The sequence below is a fragment of the Magnolia sinica genome, chromosome 9, assembly GCF_029962835.1.
Source record: "Magnolia sinica isolate HGM2019 chromosome 9, MsV1, whole genome shotgun sequence".
NCBI lineage: Eukaryota > Viridiplantae > Streptophyta > Magnoliopsida > Magnoliales > Magnoliaceae > Magnolia > Magnolia sinica.
Genome location: NC_080581.1, coordinates 11547059 through 11574261, shown reverse-complemented (window position 1 = coordinate 11574261; position 27203 = coordinate 11547059). Strand labels below are relative to the sequence as shown.

General features: G+C 38.2%; 1 protein-coding gene across 2 annotated transcripts in view; it reads left to right on the top strand.

The window, feature by feature from the left end:
- Positions 1 to 27203, top strand: part of LOC131256892 (histone-lysine N-methyltransferase ASHR3-like) — a 53762-nt gene that overhangs the window by 19567 nt on the left and 6992 nt on the right. For both annotated transcript variants that reach the window (XM_058257979.1, XM_058257978.1), the window contains 4 exons: positions 6678 to 6771; positions 8970 to 9048; positions 9794 to 9965; positions 10128 to 10208. In XM_058257979.1, coding sequence (XP_058113962.1) covers positions 6678 to 6771; positions 8970 to 9048; positions 9794 to 9965; positions 10128 to 10208 — 426 coding nt within the window. The remainder of the gene's footprint in view (positions 1 to 6677; positions 6772 to 8969; positions 9049 to 9793; positions 9966 to 10127; positions 10209 to 27203) is intronic.

The following is a 27203-nucleotide window of genomic DNA, read 5'->3' as shown; positions in this document are numbered from 1 at the left end:
ATTCTTATGTTACTCACCCAATTCTAATTTGTTACCTTTAGCCACTTGTCTACAAATTATTTTAAGTTTGCTCTTATCTTGTATGCTGTCTCCATTCCCGTCATTACATGAGGCATTGTTGGATGAAAATTGGAAAAAAGGGTTATGATTATGAATGAGGAGATGGAAGCCATATATTCTAGTGAATGTGCAAACTAACTGATCTTCTATTGGGTGAGACACCAATCAAGTGTAGATAGGTTTACATTATAAAGTTTCTACCTAATGGATCAATTGATCGTTATGAAGCCAGGTTGGGTATACTCAAATCTATGGAGTATATTATCTGGATACTTTTTCAAAGGTGGCTAAACTTAATTTGGTTCATGTTGTTATAATAATATCTCCAAATCATGATTGGCCTCTTTTTTAACCAGATTCAGGGAGCGGGTTCCTGCATAATGACTTACATGAGGTTTACATGGAGCAATCTCTTGAGTATGTTATGTTGCTTAGGGGGAGTCTTCTAAAGTGTACAAGTTAAGTAAATCTATATATGGGTTAAAGCAATTACCACGAGCCTGGGTTGAGAAGTTTAACAGTGTGGTGGCGTCGTATGGGTTGAAGAGGAGTAAAGTACATCATTCGGTTTTCTCAAAGCATACTAACTCTAGCTATACAGTACTTGTAGTGTACGTGGATGATATTATAATGACATGTGATGACTTGGAGGGATTGAAAAGCTAAAGTCGTATCATCAAACTTAGTTTCAAATAAAAGTCCTTGGTCTTCTTCTATATTTTCTGGGCATTGTAGATACACTGATGAACCCTCACCTCAAACTTGAACCTGAAGAAGGAGAGTCATTAGTAGGTCCTAGTACATATAGGAGACTCGTCAGCAAGCTCATCTATTTGCCTATCACGAGGCTTGACATTGCCTTTTTAGTTAGTATAGTTGGCTAGTTTATGCAATAGTTAGTATAGTTGGCTAGTTTATGCAAAATTCTAGGGCACCACGTTTAGCAGGAATTATGAGGATCCTTAGGTACTTAAAAGTGTACACCATGGAAGGGTAGCTTATATAAATCTCATGGTCATCTATAGGTAGTTGGTTATTCAGATGCAAATTATATAGGGTCAAGTGATGGTAAGAGGTCGACCATGGGTTATTGCACCTTCCTGGGTGGTAGTACAGTCTCATGAAAATGTAAGAGGTAGAACGTGGTTGCCAGGTCGAGTGTTGAAGCTGAATATAGGTCAATGACGCACACAACTTTTGAACTTCTGTGGATGGAATCTCTTTTTGAAGAATTGGGGTTTTTAATACAAGTTCCAATGCCTTTATACTATGCTAATCAAACTACTATACATATTGCCAATAATCTAGTGTTCTATGGGAGAACGAAGCATATAGGGGCTGATTGCTATTTCATATGAGACAAGATATCTCAAAAAGAGATCAACACTCCTTGTATTTCATCCCATGATCAGATTGTAGATTTATTTAGCAAAGCACTTGGGAAGTCTCAGTTCGAAAAGCTCGTCTCCAAGCTAGACATTCAAGATATCTATTACTCAGCTTGAGGGGGAGTGTTAAATCTATCAAAAGTTGACTGATGGTGTTTGGAATGTTAATTGGGCTTAATATATGGGTTTTAACAATGTTTTTGGGCTCATAGGTTATGTTTAAGTCTTTGCTTAAGCAAGAGGAGCATATTTGTAAGTTCATCATTGGTTTTTATTTAAGTCTTTGCTTAAGCAAGAGGGGGATATTTGTAATTTTATCATTGGCTTTTAGTCCAACCCTAATAAAAAATAAGTGGAGGACGTGTGGAGGCTAGAACAGGTAATCGTTCCTATCCTTTCCTCTCCTCTCTTCCTTCCTCATATTTCTTATCTTTTCTTAAATTTCCCTTTTATTTTACTTTTTTGTACCAACTTACCGTGTGAATCACCTGAATCACGGATGTGCCTAATTGTTGGGCCTTGGGCCTAAATTTTGGTGTTGTTTCTAATGGTTGGAGTGAATTTCATATCATCATGGTTGGCCACTTGGCCTTGTAAAAATCTAGGGTGGATGCCTCTCTCCGAACTATTTCCTTTGTTGGCCCACTTGAATTACAAGTGGTTTGATTTTTTGGCCTTAGACCTAACATGGGATTACACATCTAATGGTCATAGTGGATTTCGCATGTGCATAATGGTGGGCCTCATAAAAAAATCATAGGCAGGCTTCCATCTCCCAATTATTCCATAAAAAGGAGATTTCCACTGATATATTAAAAATGGAATTTTATGGGATGCCTACCCTTATTTTTGGCAATCCCACCATGATGTGTATGTGAGATCCACTTTAACCAATAGAAGTGTAATCCCATGCTAGGCTTAGGGCAAAAATCGGGCTGACATGTGATTCAGGTGGGCCACACCAAAGGAAATAGTTAGGAGAGAAACCTCCACGCTTGATTTTTATAAGGCCCAACGTGATGATTGTATGAAATTCACTCCAAGCACTAGAGGCCACACCATCATTTAGTCCTGGGCTCCAAAAATCAACCCCATCGGTGATTTAGTTGGGCCACAACAAGGGAAACAATTTAGAGGTTGAGCGTTGCCCTATACACTTTTTTCAATTGTGGTCCACTTTAATCACAGATGGAGCTGAGTTTTGGGCCATGGGCCTAACATGGGGTGATTCACCTGACGGTCGGGGTGGATTTCACATAAACATCATAGTGGGGCCCACCCAACCCACCAACTCTTGCTTGCATGGCCGACCCAAGCCGACGTTAAGAAATCTATGCGGAAGCTACTTGTGAATGCCGCCCGAGCAACAACCCCCGACCCCTTTGTCTTATCTTGAGGAAATGAGGGTTATGGGTACATATGTGGGGCTTGCCACTTTGGGGCGTGGGATGTTCTTGGTATACGGTTCTTTGGGCTTTCAAAGGTTCCTGTGGCGGGTAGGTGTAGTTTTATTAGGACGGGTCTGAGGGGTGAGCTCTAGGAGTGGCTACCTAAGTGTCCATGTCAAGGAGCCTGGGGTTGGTAATCTCAGGATTGGGTCTGGTAGCCTAGTTCAGGACGAGCTAGGGTTTCTATGTTTGTACTTGCTTGGCTTTCAAACGTTGGTTATGGAGGTTAGGTGCAGGTTTATCGAGACTTTGGCAGTTGGTTCATGAGTACTGTCTTTGTGATTTAGGTGGGGTGTCTATAGTACTCCAATGATAATTACTTAGATTAATGAGGTAGCTGACTGAAAACTTTTGTTTGTAAAATCTCTCTCTCTATCTCTCTCTCCCTCCCCCCCCAAAAAAAAAAATAAAAAAATAAAAAAATCTACTATCTGCCTCCCTTGACTCTTTGAAATAATGTTTGGAAGAATGAGCCTCAATCGGTTTGCCGTGGTTTTGCTGAAAGTCTTGTAAACCGTGTTGCGCAAACAACTTGGCTTGAATTGATTGAGTTGCCTTGCTCCTTCCACCGTTGGGAATTAGGACAATTAAGGTTGCGTTGATTTCCTAAACATCCTTCCTTAAAAAGAAAAAAAAAATCCTTCACAGCTGCATGGATGGCCCATCACCTCCCAAAACTTATGGGAAAAAAAGTTAGGGAAACAATTCGAACTCTCTCTCTCTCTCTCTCTCTCTCTAAGGCTTATCTTGGGGCTGCTGTTCTGGGGCGTCCAATGTTCTCTTCTTTCTGGTGCTGCTGATCTCACATCAAGAGCAGCTCCTTGTTCAGGGTCATTAGATGAGAGCTCTTCCTCTGACTTCGAGGAATTGGTCAAGAGGTAGGCCCTCCCTTTTTACATTATTACACTCACTAGAGGATCCTATCATAAGATTCATAGCCTAAAGATCTCAGGGCCCATTCAAGTGACTCACAAAAGGAAAGATGTTGACAGCATTAACATTTTCTATCAGAAATGCTGGCCTCCAGTGGGCCTCCAGTTTGTACCGTTGTTAAAATAATTTTCAAGTCTACTCATGTGCTGAAGGAATTAAACAGAATTAATATAGCTTTGATCCCAATGAAAAAAAATCTCACTGATACAAACAGCTACTGGACCAGTGTTGGGTTCACAATGCTGCTACTAAATTCACAGCAGTTGTCAATATGGGTTTGACTGCACAATGAATTATGCTATGCTATGCCATATTCCTTGGCATAAAGCTGGCTGCAAAGTCAACATCCAGTTCCTTGAAATCGTGGGGGATTCAACTCTTACAATCAAAGCTCTTTTGAATCAGGAATGCTTTGGATGTAAGAGAAATCTGTTTCTTAACAACTCGAGAAGCCTCCTCGAGCAATCCTCAACTGGAAGGCCAGGCATGTGTGAGGGAAACTAATGCTGCAGCAGACATTTGGCTAAGTCTACTGTGTCGAACTATCAGGAATTGCTAGGGGCCTTCCACTATTGTAAATGTTGTGAACTTGGATAGTTCTGTTATGTTTTTCATATTGTCTTTTATATAATTCATCATTTACCAAAAAACAAAGATAAGGTTCACTTGATTGTAATGTGTTACTACGATTCATCTCTTAGCAGTCACACATCTCTTGTTAGTTGTAATGATCCTGGTGATTGAACTTTGAGTTTGGAATGTTGAGAGGAAACCCTATTGTATCAATATCTGTTGCTTCCTTTCACGCCTATGTTGCAAAATGTGCTCCAAATATGCTGTTCTTCCTATGTTATCAGTTGTATGCCATGTAATATACATCTTTTTTTTTTTTTCCTTTTCCACTTTGTTTACATGTCGAGATGGTCAATTCTGCCATCCAAATGCAGTGGTCCACCCCGGAATATACACTGTTACCTCTGGTTTCCAGCTCCTAGTAGTGGGCACATGGTTTAGTGGTCCCAACCAGTGTTGTCAAAATCCTATGATTTAGGATTTGAGTTGAATCTAAGCAAATTGATTTGAATCCCACCTTTGAATCCCTTTTTATATGAATCCTACGATTTACGATTCAAATTATACTTGTTTTCTTCTATTTTAAGCTTCATTCGACTTTCATTTTATGTTTTTAAATTGGTGGGGGCTTCAAGGATCATTTAGAAAAAACCTTTTTTTTTTTTTTAAAGAAAAAAAAAGAATTGTTTAAAAAAGGTAAATTATTTTATTCTGTTCCTTCTAAGAGATTAAATGATATATATTCTCTTCAATGTTAAATCGTAGAGCTTTTTATTTATTTATCATTTCTTACTTCTTACCCGGTCGAAACACCAAATTGATGTATGACTTATCTGGAATGTTTATGGATGGTTACGATCATGTTGACATGCATGTGTGTGTGTGTCTCGTGGAATGATGGTTGGAAATTGAAATATCTTTTCGTCGGTGTATGGAATCAAATGCCACTTTTCGAATGCGATTCTACATTCAAGAATGGTAACAAGAATATAAATTATTAAAGGATCCTTGTATGTTTTTTAAAGAAAATTTATTGAAGACACAAAAAAGGAAAGATAAAATCTTTTAAGTAATACCATCTCATGATAGTGTTGAAGTTTTTATTTATTTATATGTTTCATATTTTAAGAAAATCATAAAAAATCTTACGATTTATGATACGATTCAACCCCTATCACAATTTGTGATATGATAACGATTTTGACAATATTGATTCTAACCATTAATATAATGAGCCCCACATTGTGGATGCCCAATGCACCTCTCAAATAGGAGTATCCTGGTTGTTTAATCTGTATCACATGTGATGAGGACATTAGACCCTTCAAAGTTTATCAAAGACGAAGGCGGCTGACGAATGCATCTTTATGGCTCGAAGATGGTTCGTGGCACAACCAATGAGGATTTTGAAGACCTTATACGTGTCCATGGATTAATTGAAGGCCCCACATTAGGAGGACACACGTGTAGGATGAGTTAGAAGACTGATCTGTTTCGCGGGATTTTTTTTTTTAGAAAGCTTTGTTTCACGCGTTTTTTTCCCCTTTTGTTATAGGGGTAGTTTAGTCATTTTCTTTTAAATCTAAATTTTATAAATAAGGTGTTTTATACCCTTAACTTAATTATGTTTTTTTTTATTGAAAGCTTGGTGCCTCCTTCCCATTTCTCTCTGTGGTAAGTTCTTCTCTTCCCCTAATCTCTTCTCTTTTTCTAAATTCTATTTCTAGCCCTCCAACTTCCTTCTTCTTCTTTTTTTATGCCTAGTATTCTTTGATTGCTATTAACCTTGAAAATTTGAGAATTGATCCCAACCCCCTCTCAAATTTTCCAACCATCCCTATTCCATAAATCCTTTGATTTCCTGGACTAGAGAAGCTGCATTGATTGTTGGATTGAAACCATGCAAGATCAGGAAGTTCCATCCCTCGTCAGATCCAATCCATGCATGATTTGAATACGGTACCGTAGGATTGTGATGATGGTCTGCAACCGTTGCATGTTTCCTTTGTTATTATCTTTACAATGATGTGGAATGTTGAATATTTTAATTGATTTGCTTAGTTTATTTCGTCGCTGGATAATTTCTATGCCCACACATGCCTTCTAGTTTAAGACCGTCCTGCATCAACATGTCATGGAGTTTTTGTTTTTAATAATTATGCATTGATATCATGGGGATGCATCATGGTTTTTTGTACTTCCAGCAGTTGTATATGTATCATGGTTGGATATTTTTAAACTACTGTGGGATTTACTTGATTGGATGATCCAATAGGGTTCAATCTATCAGCTGCTCAAAGGCTTGTTATTGCTCCGAGTTGTGCACAAATAGACCATTCCGCAAGGAAAAAAAGGTTAAAGTTGTCAAGGTAAGGTTACGCTCTATTGAAGCCAATCAATTTTCTTGATTCTAATATGTTTGTATCTATTATGTACAAAAAGTAAATTAATTACTAAATATAATAAATTATTAGAGAAAATAATGAAAATATAATTGAAAAGATATTAGAGAAAACTGTTGAACATCCCAATTAAATTCAATTAGAAAAGGTCTAAGAGTAATAAATAATCAAATTAATCGTTCAAAAAAAATCAAGTTAACAAAGCAATGAAAATATGCAATAACTATTATTTCATGAAAGTTACATAATGAAACCTCAATTGCTTCCTTAAAAAATTTAGGAAGCCCAAAAAAGAAAAAAAAGGAAAAAAAAAATGAAAGACAGGGAAAAGGCAAAACGAAATGACAAGGCATGATTCTTTGCTACAGCCCATGGTTTCAACGATATAAGAAGAGTAAAACCTAGAGCTTGGGTTTTTTCATGTAGTTTCTTTGACTCTAGGACAGTGGAGGCAAGCATGATGGCATGCGAGAGTAATTTTTAACAAAAAGGAAAGTACTTAACAGAAAAGCTGGGAGAGAAGTGAGAAGAAAACATTATGAAGGATGTATAATGCAGCCCTTAAGCATCCAAACATTACGTTTTCCTTTGTGACACCACCATGAAATCACTGAAAGAACTGAGAAACATCCAAAATCTTCATCGAACATACAAAGTGGTAAAAACCTCCAAATCCCATCTTCACCCACAAAGAAGAAAATTTAGATGCTCCTCTTCTTAATAAATCTCTCTTTCCATCTCTAACTCTAAAACCCTAACGGTAACTTTTTTTCTTTATCCAAATTAACAAGTGAATGTCTTGCAAATCATAAGCTAAAGAAGGAAATTTTCTCATTGTAAAAAAATTTGTAAGTGCAATCTAAGCCCCAAAACTTGGAAAACTAAGATTTTACTCAATCGAATAACTCGTGCCTCCAACTTATCCAAAATGACCAAGTTGGCCTTCAATATGGCCGAAGTGGCTGAAGCATTGGTTCCCTAGGTGTGAAAAAACTGCCTTATTGGATGACCTTTGTGGTATTGTCATGGACATTTTTATACTCGAGAGAGGGAGGTATAGGCACCAAGGCCATTGGAAACTGTGGGGGCTTCTCAATTTGTTGTTGTTGTTGTTGTTGTTGTTGCTGTAAGGGAGGCTTTTCCTATTGCTAGGGTTTTGGTACGAGTTGGGTCATCCAGAGGTAGTGGTCTTTCTTGTGTGGAAGAGAAACAAGGTGCTTATCGGTGATCATCTTCACAGTAGGGAAAAGAGCATTTCTCAATGATTCCATCATGTGCCGAGGAAAATGGGAATCATTATCCATCTTTTTCTTCACTGTCCTTGTGGTTATGTGATTTGGGACTGGTTTTTAAAACCTCTTTGGTGTTGCTTGAGCTTTGCTAGAATCCATCATCTTCCTTGTAGATGTGTGAAAAGTTGAATTTCATAGTCTCAACTTGTTTCATGGTGATATTATGGTTGATTTAGAATGAAAGATAACAAGGCCTTCAAAAGTAAAGGGGAAAATTTTGAGAAAGCAATTGAGAGAATTAGAGCTAGGATTAGATCCCAAGCTGTGCTATATAAGGAGTTTCCATTGGCTAAACAGATGACCTCAAAAGGGGCTTGCAAGAGTGATGTTCAGTTGATATGTTAAAACTTAATTTTGATGGCAGCTCTAATGGCAACCTGGCTTAGTGCAAATTGATGTCATTCAGGAAGACTAAAGCATCATATGGAGGTTACTTGAGCCTGCTCTATTCTTATGAATCCGATAAAGCAGGATTAGATTGCTATGGATGTGATTCAAGGAGCTCTTTATAATCCATTTAGGTGTGATGGTAATTGATAATGATTCTTGCAATGCTTTGTGATGGATGGAATTGGGTGATCATTTCCTCTTGTTACACATTCCCCCCCACCCCTCAACGAAATTTGCCTTACTGTTACTGTAAACATGCCCCTTACGTTTTGTACATAATTTCATACTTTCACAAAATTTTAAACCATGCTGTGGCAAACAAGGATTTTGGTTTGTGATGATCCTGCCTTTTCTGTTCAAATCACAATTTGAGATGTTCAACCACAGATGAACTTCTTTATTTATTCTATATACACAATTCATATCTTTCAATTTTTGCAATTTAATTTATATTATATTTTTTATTTTTTAAAACTTTTGCAGACTCAATTTTGTGGATGGGGAGTGGAGGCAGCTGAATCTATCAAGAAAGGGGATTTTGTAATAGAATATATTGGCGAAGGTGGCTTTAATTTTCTGTTGATTTCTATCTATTTTTTCTATATGCTTTTTGCAATTGTTTCCATTGATTTTCTTTTCAAGCTGGCTATGATGTTATCTGTCAAATGCATGCACGGACATTCAGGTCCCTTTTGGTTTCATTAGCTATATTGTATCTTGAACTGTTTGTCCTTTTCAAGTACTTGAATCTTTGTGTCCATCACATATCATAAACAGACAGAATTTCATGTTTCAGTATTGAATGGTCGGAACTGAAAATAGGTGTGATTTTTTTTTTTTCATAGTGCTATGACTATATAGTTTGCATTACCTAGGAACTGATAGTTTTGTATATTTTCAAAATCTTATTTGGCTTAAGTCATAATTTGAGGATTACTCGTTGATTTGAATGTTTGTTTACAAGTTGGAATCCTTGTCTACCTGATTGCTCTTATTTGATTTTATGTCGTGTTGTTACCCAAAGAAAAGAAGTCATCTTAGCATTGTCCCTTCTGTTGTATTTATAAGTTTTTTGTTTTCGAATATTTTTTTATTCTCTTTATTATTTGAACTGAATCAACGTTAAAAAAAAAGAAGGACGCTGATGATGAACTTAGCCCCCATAAATTAACTCACTTTCAAGTGGCAATGCATGACATGATGTATAAATTGTTATATCAAATATTTATTCAATGATTATTATAGTTTTTTCTTTTTTATTGTTTCAGTTATTGATGATACCTTTTTTGTTTTTTTAATTATTTCAGTCATTGATGACACCTTATGTGAACAAAGACTTTGGGACATGAAATATAGAGGCGATCAAAATTTTTACATGTGTGAGATTCGAAAGGACTTCACTATTGATGCTACGTTCAAGGGAAATGTTTCACGGTTTCTGAACCATAGTTGTGATCCTAACTGTAAACTAGAAAAATGGTTTGTATATTTAAGTTCCGCTACGTTTCCTTTTGTTTTGAATGTTTATGAATCATAACAATCAGAATATACGGAAGCTTCTTTTTTCTTTCTTGAAAGAGATATTGGTCACCATTGCATGCATATGCTTCTAATCATTCTCTTGTCGCTTATTTTTTATAGGCAAGTTGATGGGGAGACACGTGTGGGTGTGTTTGCGGCTCGATCTATAGAAGCTGGGGAGCCATTGACATATGATTACAGGTACACAAGAATTTCTCCTTTCTTGATAACTATGGTCATATCTCTCGCTTAAATGTTTTACTCATTTCCTTGTTGCACTGTATGTAACGCTGTGGATATTTATATTTTTCGTAATATTTTATTGAACTCTTAAGGCAACCATTTACCTCTACTAGGCTGTAGCAGCATTTAGGTTATGTTTTGCTCACATGTATATAGAAATAGAATATATTAGGATTTTCAAAACATAGTGGAATATGAAAGTTTTGAAAATCCAGATTCAAATTTAATTAACCTAAGGATCCCTGTTTAGGTGTCATCAGTTTCTAGAATGCAAAAGTGCAAATCCGAAGGCTAGAATTACCTTGACTAATGCATTTGATGACTGAAGTATGTTGATGTCGATCATTAAAGCTCGAAGATCTCTCCCTGATGTGAGATGAAGGAGAAGGATGAAAGCCATGCATCAGCCCTAGACTAGGGCTAGGGAGACAATGTGAGCTGTTCAGGTGGACCCCACACATGAAACGGGTGATGTGGAAGGATCAAGAGAGAATGGACTTCTCTCTTTCTCTCTCTACAAATGTTTTTTCCCTCATGTTATGGAGTAGAAGGGCATGTTTGTACACAAATACAATTATTCTCTAGCCTTAGCAATCACTTTAATATGTAACTTACCTATCTCTTCTAACATTAAATCTATACAATGTTCCGTGCATATGGAGTTCAAAATAAATGAATAAATGACATCCCTTCTCCATGAGAAGGTGATCGACGACTACATAGGAGGCTCATTGTCTATGATAACTTGGACAAAATACTTTTCTTGTATTTTCTCAACTGCACTATCTAATAATTTAAACAATTATGCTGTGTAAGAATCATGGTGTGCCGTAAAGGACGTTACGTAAAGGTAACGGTGGCAACCGTTACACATTATGGGGTCGTAAAGGTCGTAACGGCCGTTACAGATAAAATGACCCGTAAAGGCTGTTACAGCTCCTGTAACGGCCCGTTATGTTAGAATGATAAAGTCCCTTGATATACATTGACACACCACACTCTGATAGCTTAAGCTTTTAGAGTAAATGGTTCTTTGGCATGGTATCAGAGTGGAAGGTCCTATGTTCGAATCTCGAGAGTAGCAAATATGCCTCGCTAATATATTATTCTCCCAAGAGGGGTCAGAAAAATCAGGTTTGGCCCAGGGACCGGGAAATTAAGCCCGACCTATTTATGGTGTGAGTGTCCCTCCAACCTCGTCAGTATGTTCCCGTGCGGAGTTCCCACCCCGCACGTGCGGGGGGGTGTTGGAATGATAAGGTCCCTTGATATACATTGACACACCACACTCTGATAGCTTAAGCTCTTAGACTAAATGGTTGTTTGACATGTTATGTCCCCCGTAAAGGCTGTAATGGCCCCCGTAATGGCCCGTTACAGGTTTTTCGGGTTTTTTTCAATAGAAGAAAAAAAGAGACCGTAACAACTGTTATGGGGGTGGTTGTAACGGCCGTTACAGCCCGTATTGTAAAGGTAACAATGGTGGCCGCTACGGCCACCGTTACCATTACGGAATACCTTGGTAAGAATGGGTCAATGCATTAACAAACTAAAAGAAAAAAAGTCCTAGCCAAACAATTCATGAGAAAGTTAATCAGTGTCCGGTTATACCTATCTGTCCACCCATAGGTTTTCTATGCCTTTTTGTATTCGATGATGAAGCTCCTAGCAAACTCAACCTTTGCTTTTAGGCAAGTCCCGCTTCATATCATGAAGGGAGTTTAGTTTAGGTCCAAATTGATCTATTGCTTCAACCATTAGTTTGAAGCTCTTCCAATGTTGTCAAATCGCATAAAATCGTATAAGCTATCAGCTTGGGCTGATTGCTTATGCCATTGCATAATCGCATAACCGATTGCTTAGGCTCATGTTTTTTTTTTTTTTTTTTTTATTTTATAAAATTGAAAAAAATGGTAAAAAATTCTAAAAAGGTAAGAAAAACTAAGTATTATTACTACAAGTGATTGGATTGGGTTTATTTACCTATTTCATTGTAGTTTGACTATTAGGCCATCTATATGTCGAGTTATATTATATTAAATATAACAAAACAAATTTAAATAATGAACAAGTTACACTAAGAATTTTATATATATATATATATATATATATATATATGGAAATGGTTCTTTGCGGTTGAGCTCATGGGAACTTCCCATGAGGTCGAGCTTGTGTGGGCCCCACCGTGATGTATGTCGAACATCAACACCGTGCATTTGATGGGTCCCCTTAAAATCATGGGATATGCCAAAAATCAGCCGTGCACGGAACTCAGGTGGGCCATACCATCTAAAATCATATGAAGGCATGTCTAAAACATATAAAAGAACTTGGTGGGGCCCACCTAAAATTTGGATGTGTTTGAAACCTGGTATGACCCCTCATACAAGTGGGACACACATAATGGATGGGCTAGATTTGGGAACCACATCTCGGTGGGCCCAAAAAATGATTATGAATGTTTTAATGGGAGGATAACCCCTCTCAACTTTTATACGTGGTGTGGTACACATGAGTCATGGATTGACTTGACTTTTAAGCCCGTGGCTCACCATGGAATGGTGCATCTGACTGATGGGGTAGATGTTTGACAAGCATCATGGTGGGGCCCACATAGCTCGACCTCATGGGAGTTCCCATGAGGTCGACGGCATAGAACTATTTCCCATATATATATATAAAATTGTATTGATAACTTGAATCTTGATGAGTTGATGCATACAATACAAGTTACAACTTGCAACTTATTACAATCTACAAGAAACTTGATTGTTGGCCATTATGCCATGGCATGCTTACCGCATGGCACATGTGACCATGGCATAAGTGATCTGAGCCATGGTATGCGATTATACGATCGCACATGACAACAATGAGCTCTTCAATTTGAAGGTGTTCAAAGCAACATTGGCTTGGTATATCCATTTAGCCATATATCGGATTGCAGTTTTCCCATCTTTATTTTTATAATGGTTTTCTAGTGTTCTTTCAGCGGGTCCTTTACCCCTTTGGTTAACCACGTCATTGGGACATTGTTTACCTCATCTATTTAATGGCCCATGCCCAAGAGACCTTTTGGGTGTCAATGGTTTGGAGTGCCCAGTCAACGTAGGGGTAGAGTGATCATCCACTTCAACATCCACATCAATATGTTCATATTTTTCTTGCTTCATGAACTCTTCTCTACTTCACCATCCACATCAATATGTTCATATGTTTCTTGTTCCATGAACTCATCTCTAAGTACCACATCATCATTCCTTTTTCTAGCGTGTTTCTCTTAGTACTCCATGAATTTTTTTTATCGCCAGAATAACATTGGGACATGCTTTTGCATTTGATCCCGGAATGTGTGTAAGGTATTTCTTATGCTATCCAATGCTACCGACACTTACAAACCCACAAAGCTCACATACTATGGAAGACTTTTCGGTAGCACTACGATGGTGCATGTACTTCCAACCTGGGTCATTAGACTTGGGTTTCAAAGAACAAGATTGGGAAGAAGAAGACACGATGAGAGAATCTAGTTCTAGTTTTATAGTTGTACACTTGTAGGGGAGAGGGAGGGGAGAGTACTCTTGTCTTGTAGTTGTAACCTTTTCCTTGTAACTTATAGGAGTTCTAGCCTTGTATTGTAGACTTGTAGAGTTGAAGTTGTAACTTGAAAGAGATAGTAATCTTATATCTCTTGAGTCATATATATATATATATATATATATATATATATAGGAAAAGGTTCTATGCGGTCGAGCTCATGGGAACTTCCCATGAGGTCGAGTTGTGTGGGCCCACCGTGATGTGTGTCGAACATCTACCCCATCAGTCAGATGCACCATTCCATGGTGGGCCTAGGGCTTAAAAATCAAGTCAATCCGTGACTTGTGTGGGCCACACCACATACAAAAGTTGAGAGGGGTTACCCTCCATTAAAACATTCATAATCATTTGTTGGGCCCATTGAGATGTGGTTCACAAATCCAGCCCATCCATTATGTGTGTCCCACTTGGATGAGGGGTCAGACCAAGTTTCAGACGCATCCAAATTTCAGGTGGGCCCCACCAAGTGCTTTTTTATGTTTTAGGCATGTCTTCACATGATTTTAAATGGTATGGCCCACTTGAGTTCTGTTTATAGCTGATTTTTGGGATATCTCATAATTTAAAGGGGACCCATCAAATGCATGGTGTTGATGTTCGACATACATCATGGTGGGGCCCACACAGCTCGACCTCATGGGAAGTTCCCATGAGCTCGACCGCATAGAACCTTTTCCCATATATATATATATATAAAGATTGAAGCTTTTATTAAAGGGAGCCAAAGGCAACCCAAAAGTGAACAAGACAAAAACAAAAGCCACAACAAAACAAGACATGGCCTAACTAACAACTAAAGAAAACAAAAGCAGAGAAACAAGACCAACTATGCAACGGGAAACCCCCAAGTAGGAACAACACACCCAAAACTATCCTAGAACAGAGGAGATGATTGCTACCAAGGAGGAGATTAGGCGCCTCTTGAATTTGATTGTTGATTCTTGAAAGATTCTTGGACTCTTGACCTTGATTCCTTGAAAGAGTGAGACTTGAGAGTCGTGATTCTTGAAACAAAAACAATGAAACTTAAAGAGATTACGAGTCTTGAGTTAAGAGAGAAAAGACGAGTGAGAAATGAAAAAAAAGTTTGAATAGTCAGAAATCTAACCGTTGGGAGGTTATGCGATGACATACTTTTCTATGCGATCGCATAAGTGCCAACATTTAAAAAACAAATATGCCATGATGACATATGCAGTCCACCTGTCCAAATTCACATATGCAATCACATATGACAATACTGAGCTCTAGTTCTCTTTTCTTTATGATAAGGTGATACCCAAGGTGGCTTAAGCCGTCCAAGGCTCTCTTACTCTCCCTTTGGGATATGATCCATTTATAAGGATGAATTAGGATTGCAGGGGAGACACTAGTTATGGTGCTCCACCACCCTATAGACTTTGTTACGCTCTACCTCTACTACATCAAAAGTTTGTGATCCTACCTTAACAATGTACTCAAATTGACCAAATCCTTCCACACGTCATGGCCATCTTCTTCAACCCAATAACCTATGAAGGCTTAAAGTTTGGTAACTAGATCTTAACCATTGGATGTACATCAAGCTCAATTTAAAATCAATCAATAGTTGAAACTAAAACTTAAAGGTTGAAAAACCTTGATTAACTAATAGAAAACCTTTGAAACATTTAATAAACAATACAAACCATAAGCTCAGTCCATTAATAATGTCCTGGGTAACCAAGTGGATCCCCTGTTTAATTACGTGAGTGTCAATTGGACCTAGATGTATGCACCTAGCTTCACCCATTTATGTTAGCCATAAGATGACCTTGTAGAGCGAGTCAAAGCGCATTACATCAAGGCCTTGTACTCCTCAAATGTCCTTAGGTCTAGGGATTAGGTAAAGCTAGAACATGCACTAGTCGATCAAGTCCAGGCATGATGGGTCTCCTGTTTACAGATTTGAACGGATCCACCAATGTAGTGTCCAATGTTTTAAATAGTTGTTGCGTGTTGCGTAGTGTTCAACCCTCCATAGCGTAGCATGTAGCGTGAACTACATGATACTTCTATTTCTTAATTTAGAAATAAGAAAAATATGATAAATAGTTAGAAAAAAAGTTATAAAAATATAAAATGTCACATTCTTCAAAATAAAAATCCCATAGGTAAGAATATTAAGTACAATATAAATGTGGATCACACTATAGAAAACAATGTACATCCATACATACGCACACCACAATGGTCCCCATGTGGGCCACACCATAGAAAACATGCAAACAATGCACATCCACCAATGCACTCACCTTAATGGGCCCCATGTGGGCCATACCATAGAAAACACATATTGAAAAGGAATTGAAAAATGATAAACAACTAATATTGCACAGTAACTGACATTTTAAAAAGAAAAAAAGGGAAAAAAACTCAAAAAAACTACTTAATTTTCATTGTACATGAAAAGAAACTGATTAAGAGGAAAAACGTACCTATTGCAGGCTCAAGAGGAGATTCAATCAATGAAAACTATGAAAATTGAAGCTCCATAGCCGTTTGAAACCGGAAAGGGGGAAATATGATTTCTCCTTTATTTAATCTCCAATGATCGTGAAAATGCATCAAATGGACCACCTTATAGGCTCCAACAATCGGCCAAAGAAGCCCCTTCGATGGCCTTTTGGATCAAAAGATTCGAAGAGGGGGAGATGAGCTTATGTCGGCTAGGGCTTTTAAAAGGGTTTTCGAAAACCCTATTTTGAATTCTCTTTTTACTTTAGGACTTTCCTTGTAGTGTGAGTTCAACACATTATATCAAATAAACACCACCCTTTAAGAATAAAATTAATAAAGTAGTATTTGTTGTTTGTTTTACAAAATAAGTTCTTTTTTTTTTATTTTTTATTTTTTATTTTTTATTTTTTATTTTTTATTTTTTTAATACGAGTTTACCACCATTATTAACAAAGGGAACTTAAAAAAAAGATGCACGTAGCGTACGCTGCCCGCGCTACGTACTATGCATATGTAGTGTACGCTACAGGGGATTTACACTATTTGGATGCAGTACGGCAGGGCTACGCTACCGCTACGCTACCAATCTATTCAAAACACTGGTAGTGTCTAGCAAGTCTAATACCAAGAGCCTTTATTCATGGCACACTCACACCTATGTGGGGGTAGGGCAAGGGCACATGGATTCATCATCATGCTTAGTGGGGAGACCTTCCATCCCGACTCGTATCCATCATAAAGGATGATGAAAACAAGAATAACCATAGGTCTATCCTATAACTTGCTAAGTGGTCATGGTCAAACAGGGTATTTAGATATAGGGCCCACAAGTCTCCCTTGGCTAGTGGCTGCTGTGTCCAATCTCAAGTTTCTAATGACAATTAGAGGAATCCCGCTCTATAAACCATTCACATAATATGATTATGATGGTCTGCACACATTAATAAAGCTAAAGAATGAATGTATCATTAATCAAGGTCTAAAGAGTATAAGCATTGCTTTTTTGGGCACAAACCCAACATAATATGGTCCTAATGCAGTTGCCTTGTGTAAGAGAAGAAAAGAATTTGAGAAAGAAAAAGCCCTATAGGGTTGGACATCCAACCCTTCTTTAACATATGTGGAGATATATAATTACAAATATTTAACACTTAAAGAAAGAAAGAGGACAAAAGAGGAAAAACATAAATAACATAAAAAGAAATAACCTAATGACCAAAGGCTCACAACCCAAAGGTTCAATATGCCCACGCGTAGATGTCTACACTCCTCTTTGAGTTGAGGCATAGATATCAATCATGCCCACCTTGCCATGAATATGTTGTCCAACTTCCATAGTAAGAGCCTTAGCAAAGATATCAACCAATTGAGCAGAAGACGAAACAAACAGAATGGAAATAATGCTAGCAACAGCCTTTTCACGAATAAAGTGACAATCAGCTTCAATACGTTTTGTCCGCTCATGGAAAACATGTTTAGAAGCTATATGAATGACAACTTGATTGTCACAATACATAGGCACAAGAATCTTCATAGGAATTCTCGATTTAGTAACAAAACTTTTCAACCACATAATTTTATGTACGGTATTTGCCATTGCATGATACTCCTCTGCCTTCGCACTAGAATAAACAACAATTGTCTTTTTTTAGTCTTTCACATAACTTAATTACCTTTTTAAAAAAAAGTACAATGACCTATTGTAGAGCAGTTGTCATTTGGTGATCCTGCCTAATCTGCGTCAACATGGCAAAGATTTGGAAGAGGGTGGGGTTGGGTTGAAGGAAATTGAGGCTAAGAGAAGGGTTGAAGATAGAATCATGGAAGTAGGGAAGGTGATTGGTCTTTCTTTCAGCGATATTGAGGATAAGGTTCATCTTTTGTTGCGGCATTTGGAGTTCTTCAGTATCAAGATTATTATGACAACTAAATAGGATGCCACATCTCAGAGAAGACTTAATGTAGTGTAAGATGTTACAGACAAGGTGACTAGAATGAGGAGTATACATGAACTGACTAACCAAACTCACTGCATAAGATAAGATTTGGGCAATTAATAGTTAAATATATCAACTGCCTAACAAGCGCTAGTACATATGAGGATCATTGATGAGTTCCCTATTATCTGCCTGAAGCTTCTTATTACCATCTAATGGAGAATTAATATGTTTGACGCCAAGATTACCCATTAAAGTCAACAAATTAATGGCATATTTTCATTGAGACAAAATTATGCCCTTCTTAGAATGAGAGATTTCAATTTCAAGAAAATGTTTTAGTGGCCCCAAATCTACGATGTCAAACACCTTGTTCAGATATAATTTTAACTGAGAAATGGCATTAATATCATCACTTGTAATTGTAACACGCATATCATCAACGTAGACACTCCAAATAGTGAGACCCCGCACATGCCTTTTAACAAACACAATGATTTGAGTGAATATGAGTAAATCCGATATGAATCAACTTCAATCCATATATAGCCTTCTTAAGACGACATACCTTGTTTTCCTTCCTCTCTTTTAGCAAATTTAGGAGGAAGTATATAGATATTCTCAGTCAAATCATCATTTAAAAAAGCATTCTTAACATCTAATTGGTGGAGAGGCCAATGCAAATAGGCATCAAGAGAAATGATCACATGTAAATTCTTTAACTATAAGACGGGCTTTATGTCAAGCTATACTGTTATCAGGGTTGTATTTGAGAGCATACACTCAATGACAACTTACCGGATTCTTCGCAGTTGGTAACTCATTCATCTCTCATGTATGAATCTTTTCAAGGGAAACCATCTTCTCCTCCATAGCTTTTAGACACATATTAGAATTAAGAGCCTCTTTGAAGTTTTTAGGAATGGTGGAGAAAGAATACTCGAGAGCAGAAAGAAAGGATTTGTTTGTTGGAGAAAAAATAAGAGGAAACAAAATGTTGAATGAGATGAGAAGTACACTGCCTTTTCACTTTTCTGATAGCAACATGCAAATCTAAGGACAAGTCTAAATATGGATGAATATAAATAGGCAAACTAGTAGGAACACTATTAGTACCTATTGCCAAGGAGCATGTTTCTGTAGTATCCTGGGGGAGAATTGGAGTACGAACATTCTTTCTTTCATTTACCTTCAAGTTCGATTTAGTGGAATCATAAACAATCTTATCTCTAACACTATCATGTTTAGAAGAGACAAGCACCATCTGATCAGACATAAGGATGGGGACTCGAAGAACCATAGACTTGTGCTCCCCTATTCAACAAAAACGTGTGAAGCTTCTTTTTTAAAGAATGACATCCATAGAGACAACGCGTTTTAGTGACCGGATCAAAATACTTGACACCTTTTTTGTGAAGAAGAATATCTCAAGAAAATACGTTTGATAGCACGATTTAACAAGTTATTTCTATGAGCATAAGTGTTATGGACATAAAAAACACACCCAAATACTTGCAATGAAAAATTTGAGATAGAATAGAAGGCTGAAAAATATTGAATGGGTGATTGCCCGACAAGAACCTTAGTAGGCAGATGATTAATTAAATAACAAGCAGTAAGAACCACGTCTGACAAACCAAATTACGAATAAACATACCAATAAGAAGAGCACAGTAGCTTCTAAAAGCTGTCTATTTTTTCCTTGAGCAATAACATTATTTTGTGGGGATATGCATAGGTAATTTGAGAATTGATACCATGCTCTTAAGGATAAGATATCAGAATAGGGGAAAGATATTTATTTGCATGACATGTATGAAGAGTACTATGTTCATATTAAATTGATTTTTAAACTAATTATGAAATACTTTGAAAATTGAGTTAACCTCACCTTTATTTTTCATTAAATAAATCCACGTCATACGAGAAACACCATTAATAAACAAGACAATATTTAATCCATTAGAAGCAATGAGAATTGGACAACAAACATTGGAATGAACCAAAGAAAAAAAATTCTGCTAGACTTTCTTTCTTTTCACAGTCGGGCTCAAACACGAGCCTTACACTGCAGGTTCTTGACACCACTAGACTCGATTGACTGATGTAACAAAGACTGTAAGACTAGATTAGAGGGATGGCCAAACTGACAATGCCAAATATAAAGGTCCTCTTTCATGACACTTAAGGGTGTTTGGATCTTAAGTTATTTAAGATAAGCAACTTATGCCTAAAGTAGCTTATCTTTGTTTCTACTTACTAAGCTGAAGTGATTAGGTAACTTTCAGTAAAAAATTACTTATAATTGATCTTAAACCAAACTTATCTCAAATAAGTTACTTATCTACTGCCGTAAGTAGAAAAAGCAACTTATTTGGTGGCATCCAAACATGCCCTTAGATACCCACTAATTTGACTTATAGTATTCGAATGAAAACGTATAATCCATCTTTCTCATGTCCACCACCAAACAGCTTCTTCATCTTCAAATCCTGAAAGACACAATGATTATGATAAAATGTCACACTACGAGTTAGGTCCTTAGTAATACAACTAACAAATAACAAATTAGATGCGGTATTGGGAATCAACAAGATAAGAGGATAAGGAGAATGCTAGAGGAGAAGAAACAATACCCTTTCCCCCAATTGGTATTAGAGTATCATTTACTGTTTTCATGCGACCTAAATTTGTACGAGTAAATGAAGTAAAAGAAAAAGATGTGCTTGTTATATGATCAATAGCTCCTTGAATCATTTACCCAAGGACTTGACACAAAAGTAGTTTGAAGAGCAGTGATAGTACTACATATCTTAGCTAAGGAAGTAGACGAGAAGACCTTATTGTGAGTGGCATTCCTTAACACGGCATCATATTCACTTTTTGAGAGATGGATCACATAACCAACTAATGGAGCCATAGGTGAAGTTGCGTAAGGTATCGTATCCCTAACAGTAGTTTGAGTGTTTCCACCATCTGAACTATAGAATTGGCTGCTTAGCTTTGAGGCCGACCCTCAACCAAACAATAATCATCAGTATGTTCATGTCTACCACAATTAGTATGTAATCGATTCATGCCGGCATTAAGACTATGGCCAGGACCTCAACTACCATTACGACATCCTCTTTCTGTGCCTCTATCAAAACAAACACTAGCATTATCAAAATTTCTGAATCCTATCACTAGAGCAAAATTTTCAGCCACAGTTGATTCCATAGCAGTTCGATGCTTCTCATCTCGCGACAATAAGGCATATACACAATCAAGTGATGGTAAAGATGGTGAGCCAAGAATCTGAGCGCATATGGGTTTAAACTGAAGATTAAGACCTGCCAATAATTTTAAAATCAATTTTCTTCTCAATATTTTCTTATATGCCTCTGCATCTATGCAACACACAAATTAAAGATCATTCAGGAAAGACATTTCTTGCTACAAAACACGCATCTTGGTATAATAATCAGATATTGATCTTTCCTCCTGTCTTAAATGGCTAATCTCTACATAAATATTATAAATGCAGGCTATATTGATCTGATCAACATACAATTCACAAGATGTCAACCAAATCTCACTAGTGAATTGTATGCTGATCAGGACAAATTGTTTAATTTCCATTCACCATATGAGGGATTGGTCCTAAGTGGTTCTGATATACTGTCATGTATATATCCCAACTTATGTTTTCCCCCAACAAACATCTCAACAACTGTTGACCATTGAAAATAATTGTTGGACTTAAGTTTGTATTGTAACCTGTAATATGGGATTCTCATAATATGAGTAACTAACCTCTCCATTTGGAGTTGATGGGATCAAAAGTCTCAGATGTGGAAGATATAGCCAATTAGCCATAGTAAATCTCAAATAAATAGAAGAATAAAAACTATCAAGGCCTTACACCAATCAATACTAAGTCACTGCTATAATCAGCTACAGCTAGAAGTATGTCAAGCAAAGCCCTATATAAAAAATTGAAAATAAAAATCCAAAAGAGCTCCAAGCCAACCCACAAAAAAAAAAAAAAAGAGAAAAAAAAAGAAAAAAGAAAAAGAGAAAGGGATCTTAATATCTTACGACTAACAAAGCTTGATAGTCTTCACAAACCTTGAGAATCTTTGACCAAAAAACTAAACTTAATTACCTAATTGCTGTCTTCAAATAGATTACTGAAAGATTAGGGTGAAAAGAACCCAAAACTCTGCCCTAACAGGAAATTCCAGCAAACCCTAGCTGATGCAAACCAGTTTCCGAGAAAAACTGGAAGAAGCCTTCGAAGAAAATCTTTCCAAACCTGTAATCTAGCAAACCATAACTGCCACAACCAGTTTTTTGAGAAAACTGGCAGAAAAATGCCCCAACGGGTGAACTTGATTAACAAAGATCAGAAAGAAGCAATGGAAGACGATCCTGACGAAAGACGACCCCGACGAGTTCTGCAACAACGGAATACAGAAGCAAGGGAAGAAGTTAATGACTGTCAATCCAAAAACAAGGGCGTGGAGGAAACAACAGAGATTGATTAGCAAAATCGATCGGCGACAACGGGTGAATGGACAGAAGTCGAATGAAGAAAAAGACATCCCCAAGGTTCAGATAAAAAAGATAGAAAGCTCTCTAGCTACCCAACCTTATTCGTGAAAGGATACCAGATTGGATGGCTCCCTATCAACATTACAAGTGTTTGGTAGGGCTGGAGTAGTCATGGACGTCGTTATGCCTAGGGACGTTGCTTCAGGACAGTACAGAGGATTCGCACTAGTCAAGATGAGTTCCGAGGAAGAACTCTCCAGAGCTGTGTTTATGCTCCACGAAGAACGATTTGGAGGGGTCAGGCTTCTGGTTCAAAGAGCGAGATTCGGCCCAGATCGGACAGGTAGGAAAGAAAATCGCCCCTCTCCCAATAATCACAAGAAGGCTCTGTCAGTTAATTGCCAAAGTAACCCCATGCCGGTAAAGGGATCCTCATACATGGACGCCTTAATCAACTCAAAAGCATCTTTGAAGCCGATTCAGGCCCAAAATGTTAATTAGAGGACTGGTAATGATGAGGCTGGGAAGAAGCAAGTAAAACCGAAGGACTCTAACGAAACCTTCACCTTGCGAATCAATCAAGAGCGTGTCGAACAATTGAAGAAACTCTTGCAGGACTCAGTTGTGATCTGTACCAGGGAAGGGGTTTCCATTCCTCAAGTCAGGAATTGGATAGATAGCTGTTGTAGAATCCGACCGTCACAATATTCGATCAAACCCATGGGTTACAATGAGTTGTGAGTTAAGTTCTGTCCGAGGCTGAAATCGGATATCCTTATCATGGCAGTGGCGTTACATGTAGACAGACCAGTTGCTAGAGTGCAGAGCTGGGACGAGTTCTCCATTTTTGGATCGGAGGAGGTCTGGATCCTCATCTGGGGCATTCCCCTTGAATTATGGTACGATGAGTTCTTCATCTCCGCAGCAAAACTCTTAGGCTCACTCATTGAACTAGATCTCAAAGCTTGGGGAGGAGCTGGCGGTTGCTAGAGTCTTAGTCCGCAGAAACAAAGGAGACTCCCTTCCAACCCACATCCATGTTTATGTGGATGACAGAGAGATCTCTCTCCCCTTGCAGAGGGAAGAGAATCATATTCCGATTCCAAGATGGGGCGATCTCTGGCGTACGAAGGAGAGTTCTCCACCCCCGTCTCGGCCATGGCTGCTGGAGAAGAACATGTGGGTCTTTGTCTTCAGTGCTCCCAGGGAGTACCAGAACTAGTCCCTGCAACCTCACCTACCATAATTAATGCCACTGTCAGCGAGCAGTCTTCTCGCTAGACGCGTGGCGAGGAAGCACTACCTCATCGATTCACGGTAGCTGGAGGCGATACACGTGGCAAGCAGCTATGCAATCAGATGGTGGAAATTTTGCCACGTATCAGTCTCGATCCTCCCAATCTCAGAGAGGCAGATCGAAATCATTTCAGAAGTTAGCTGTTAGGGACGCGTGTCGATTTAGGCCTGGGTAGGCAACGATCCAGACCCGATCATCCCTTTAGACCCGATTCGGGTTTTGCTGATATTGGGTCTCGGGTAGATCTTTGCTTATCGGATCCTGCCCCTTGCAACCTCAATTTATTGTTGGAAACAAACCCGATTGCTGATCGAAGGTTAGTTTCTCTTATTAATGATTCGACTGACCCTTATGTTGTCCTCCCAGTTCTCTTAGGCAAGTTTCAACCCCTAGTCATGCCCTGCCGATCACAGCATAATCTTTCTTCGGCTCCAACCTCCCAACGGACAACCAGCCAACAGACGATCCCGACGTCCATTTCCCCGCTGTTTGATTCATCTCCTAGGAAGTTCCCGGAAGTCGAAAGTACTGAATTTGACCAAGGCTCGTATCAGTTGGATAAGCCGTCTTCCCCAACGAACATGCCCTCTTCTCCGCAGTCCTCTCTATGCGACTGGACAGAGCAAAGCCTCCTGACGCTGTTTCAGGAGCAACCAGAAATAGAGGTTATTGAAGCGGAACATCTATAGATCTGTGTCTGCTCTGTCTCGGTCCCAGTAGAAGCTGCCATCAAGCTGATCGCAGATGACCCTAACAGAGCTAATCTACTAGACACTATACAGAGAAAGAAGTGGATCAGAGACGCAATGGGCCACATTGGCAGATCTTTAGGCCTATCTTTTGGAGATTGCCTGAAAGACTTCATAGCCCTGTTTCACTGTGTATAGTCCCGCGACAGACCCCTCTCAGCTACGAAATCGCCAAGAAGCCGCCGCTCAAGATCGTGCAGCAACAGAGAATTGCAACGCCTTGCGGATTGCCCAGGTAATATAGATGAATCCACCGGAAGGGCTAGGAATCAGAGACTCCGGGGAAGTTCGGTTCCCCAATGAAGTTTATTTCTTGGAACTTTAGGGGTGTGGGGTCCAAACAAAAAAGAAGGTTAATAAAAGACACCTGTGATAGGAATAATCTAGATGTCATATGCTTCCAGGAAACGAAGATCAACGGTTTCGACGATAGGCTGAGGGCTTCCCTCTGGAAGGCCAGAGATTCAAAATGGGTAGTCTTGGATTCGATCAGCAGCGCTGGAGGTATCTTAGTTGCTTGGAAATCGTCCTAGTGGTCGCTCCTCAGCAGCTGGGTTGGTTCTTTCTCGGTTTCGGTGAGGTTACAACTCATTTTTTCGGGGTTTACCTACCTGTTCTCCTCTGTTTATGGTCCGAACCAAGAAGCTAGCAGAAACCAATTTTGGTAAGAAGTTTCGGCCTCTAGACAGAAGTTTGCAGGGCCTTGTTGCATTATGGGGGATTTCAATATCATCAGGTATCTTGAAGAAAAGTCTCATGGTAATTCCGTAACCCCAGCGATGACCAGGGTATCCCAAATCGGTTACGTATCGGCCGTAACGGCCGATACGTAACGGTAACGGTTACGGGGCCGTTACGGGCCATAATGGCCGTTACAGACCCGTAACGGTTGTTACGGGCCCTGAAAAAAAAAAAAACAAAAAACAAAAAACCAAAAAACCTTACCTTTTTCCCTTTGTTTTCTTCTTCTTCTTCTCTTTCTTCTTCTTCTTCTTCTTCTTCTCAAGCGGCTGCGGCTGCTCTGGTTCCTGTTCTTCTTCTTCTTCTTCCTCTCTCTCTCTCGCTCTCTCAATCTCTTCTTCCCCCCTTTCCCTCTTTTTTTCTTTTCGTTTCCCTCTCCTTTTTTTTTTTATTTGCAGCGGTGACTGCTGTAGGTACGTGTCATGCAAAGACGAGCGCTGACACTCCTCGAGCTCCGAGTTGTACGAACGGTTCAAAGGAGATCAAAGTTATATGGGCTCCACAGTGATGTATTTATTACATCTACACCGTTCACCTATTTTCAGAGATCATTTTAGAGCACCCGCCAAAAAATGAATTATATCAGGAGATCATCTGGACCACACCAAAAATAGCAGCAGGGATAATGATTTTCACGGTTAAATAATTTGTAGGGCGCACGGTAACGTTTATTTTCCATCCAATCAGATCAGACCCGAGTGGGCCCCACCATAATATATATGTTTTATCCATATCGTCCATCCATTTTGCCACGTCATTTTAAGTCAGGATTCAAAAAATTAGTAATATCCAAATCTCAGGTGGACCACACCATAGGAAATAGTGGTTACAGAATGCTCACCATTAAAAATTTCCTAAAATCCACTGTAATGTTTATTTTCAATCTAACATATTAATTGGGTCATATTGACATGGATGAAGGGAAAACACACATGCCAGCTTGATCTAAAACTTTTCTAGCCCCCAATAAATTTTTAACGGTGAATGTTTAATTATTATTGTTTCTTATGGTGCAATTCACCCAAGCTTTGGATGTGCCTCATTTTTGGGCTCATGCCCTAAAATTATTTGGCAAAATGGATGGATGGTGTAGATATAACACATTCATCACGGGTGAGGCCCAAAAAACTTTGACACGTGTGCTGCACTTTACATCCAAGTCCCTCCTAATTCAAGACTTAAAAAATTGTACACGAGACATATATTAACTTGAAATTTGACAATTAAATTATGGACTGCAATTGCTAACTCACAATGCCAAAATCAAATTATTTGAATAGTTTTAATTGTTAATTTGTGAACTTTTATTTTTTAAAATAGGGCCTTTTGATTTTTTATTTTTTTTATGATTCACTATCCAATAAATGTCCACCAATTTATAAGTGGGATAATGACAATAAATGGCATGAATTTGAAGCTGATTTGGAGAATAAATTGGTCCTCCAAGTCAGCCCCAAATTAACAACGCTATCTACCTGAATTTAATTTCATTTTTTTAAAGAACTATTGGGAGAAATGATATCAAGATGTTAAGTATATAAATTACATATTTAAAAAATTAAATATATGAATTTTGTAGTCATATTCAAATTACCTGGTTAAAAAATTAATCAGA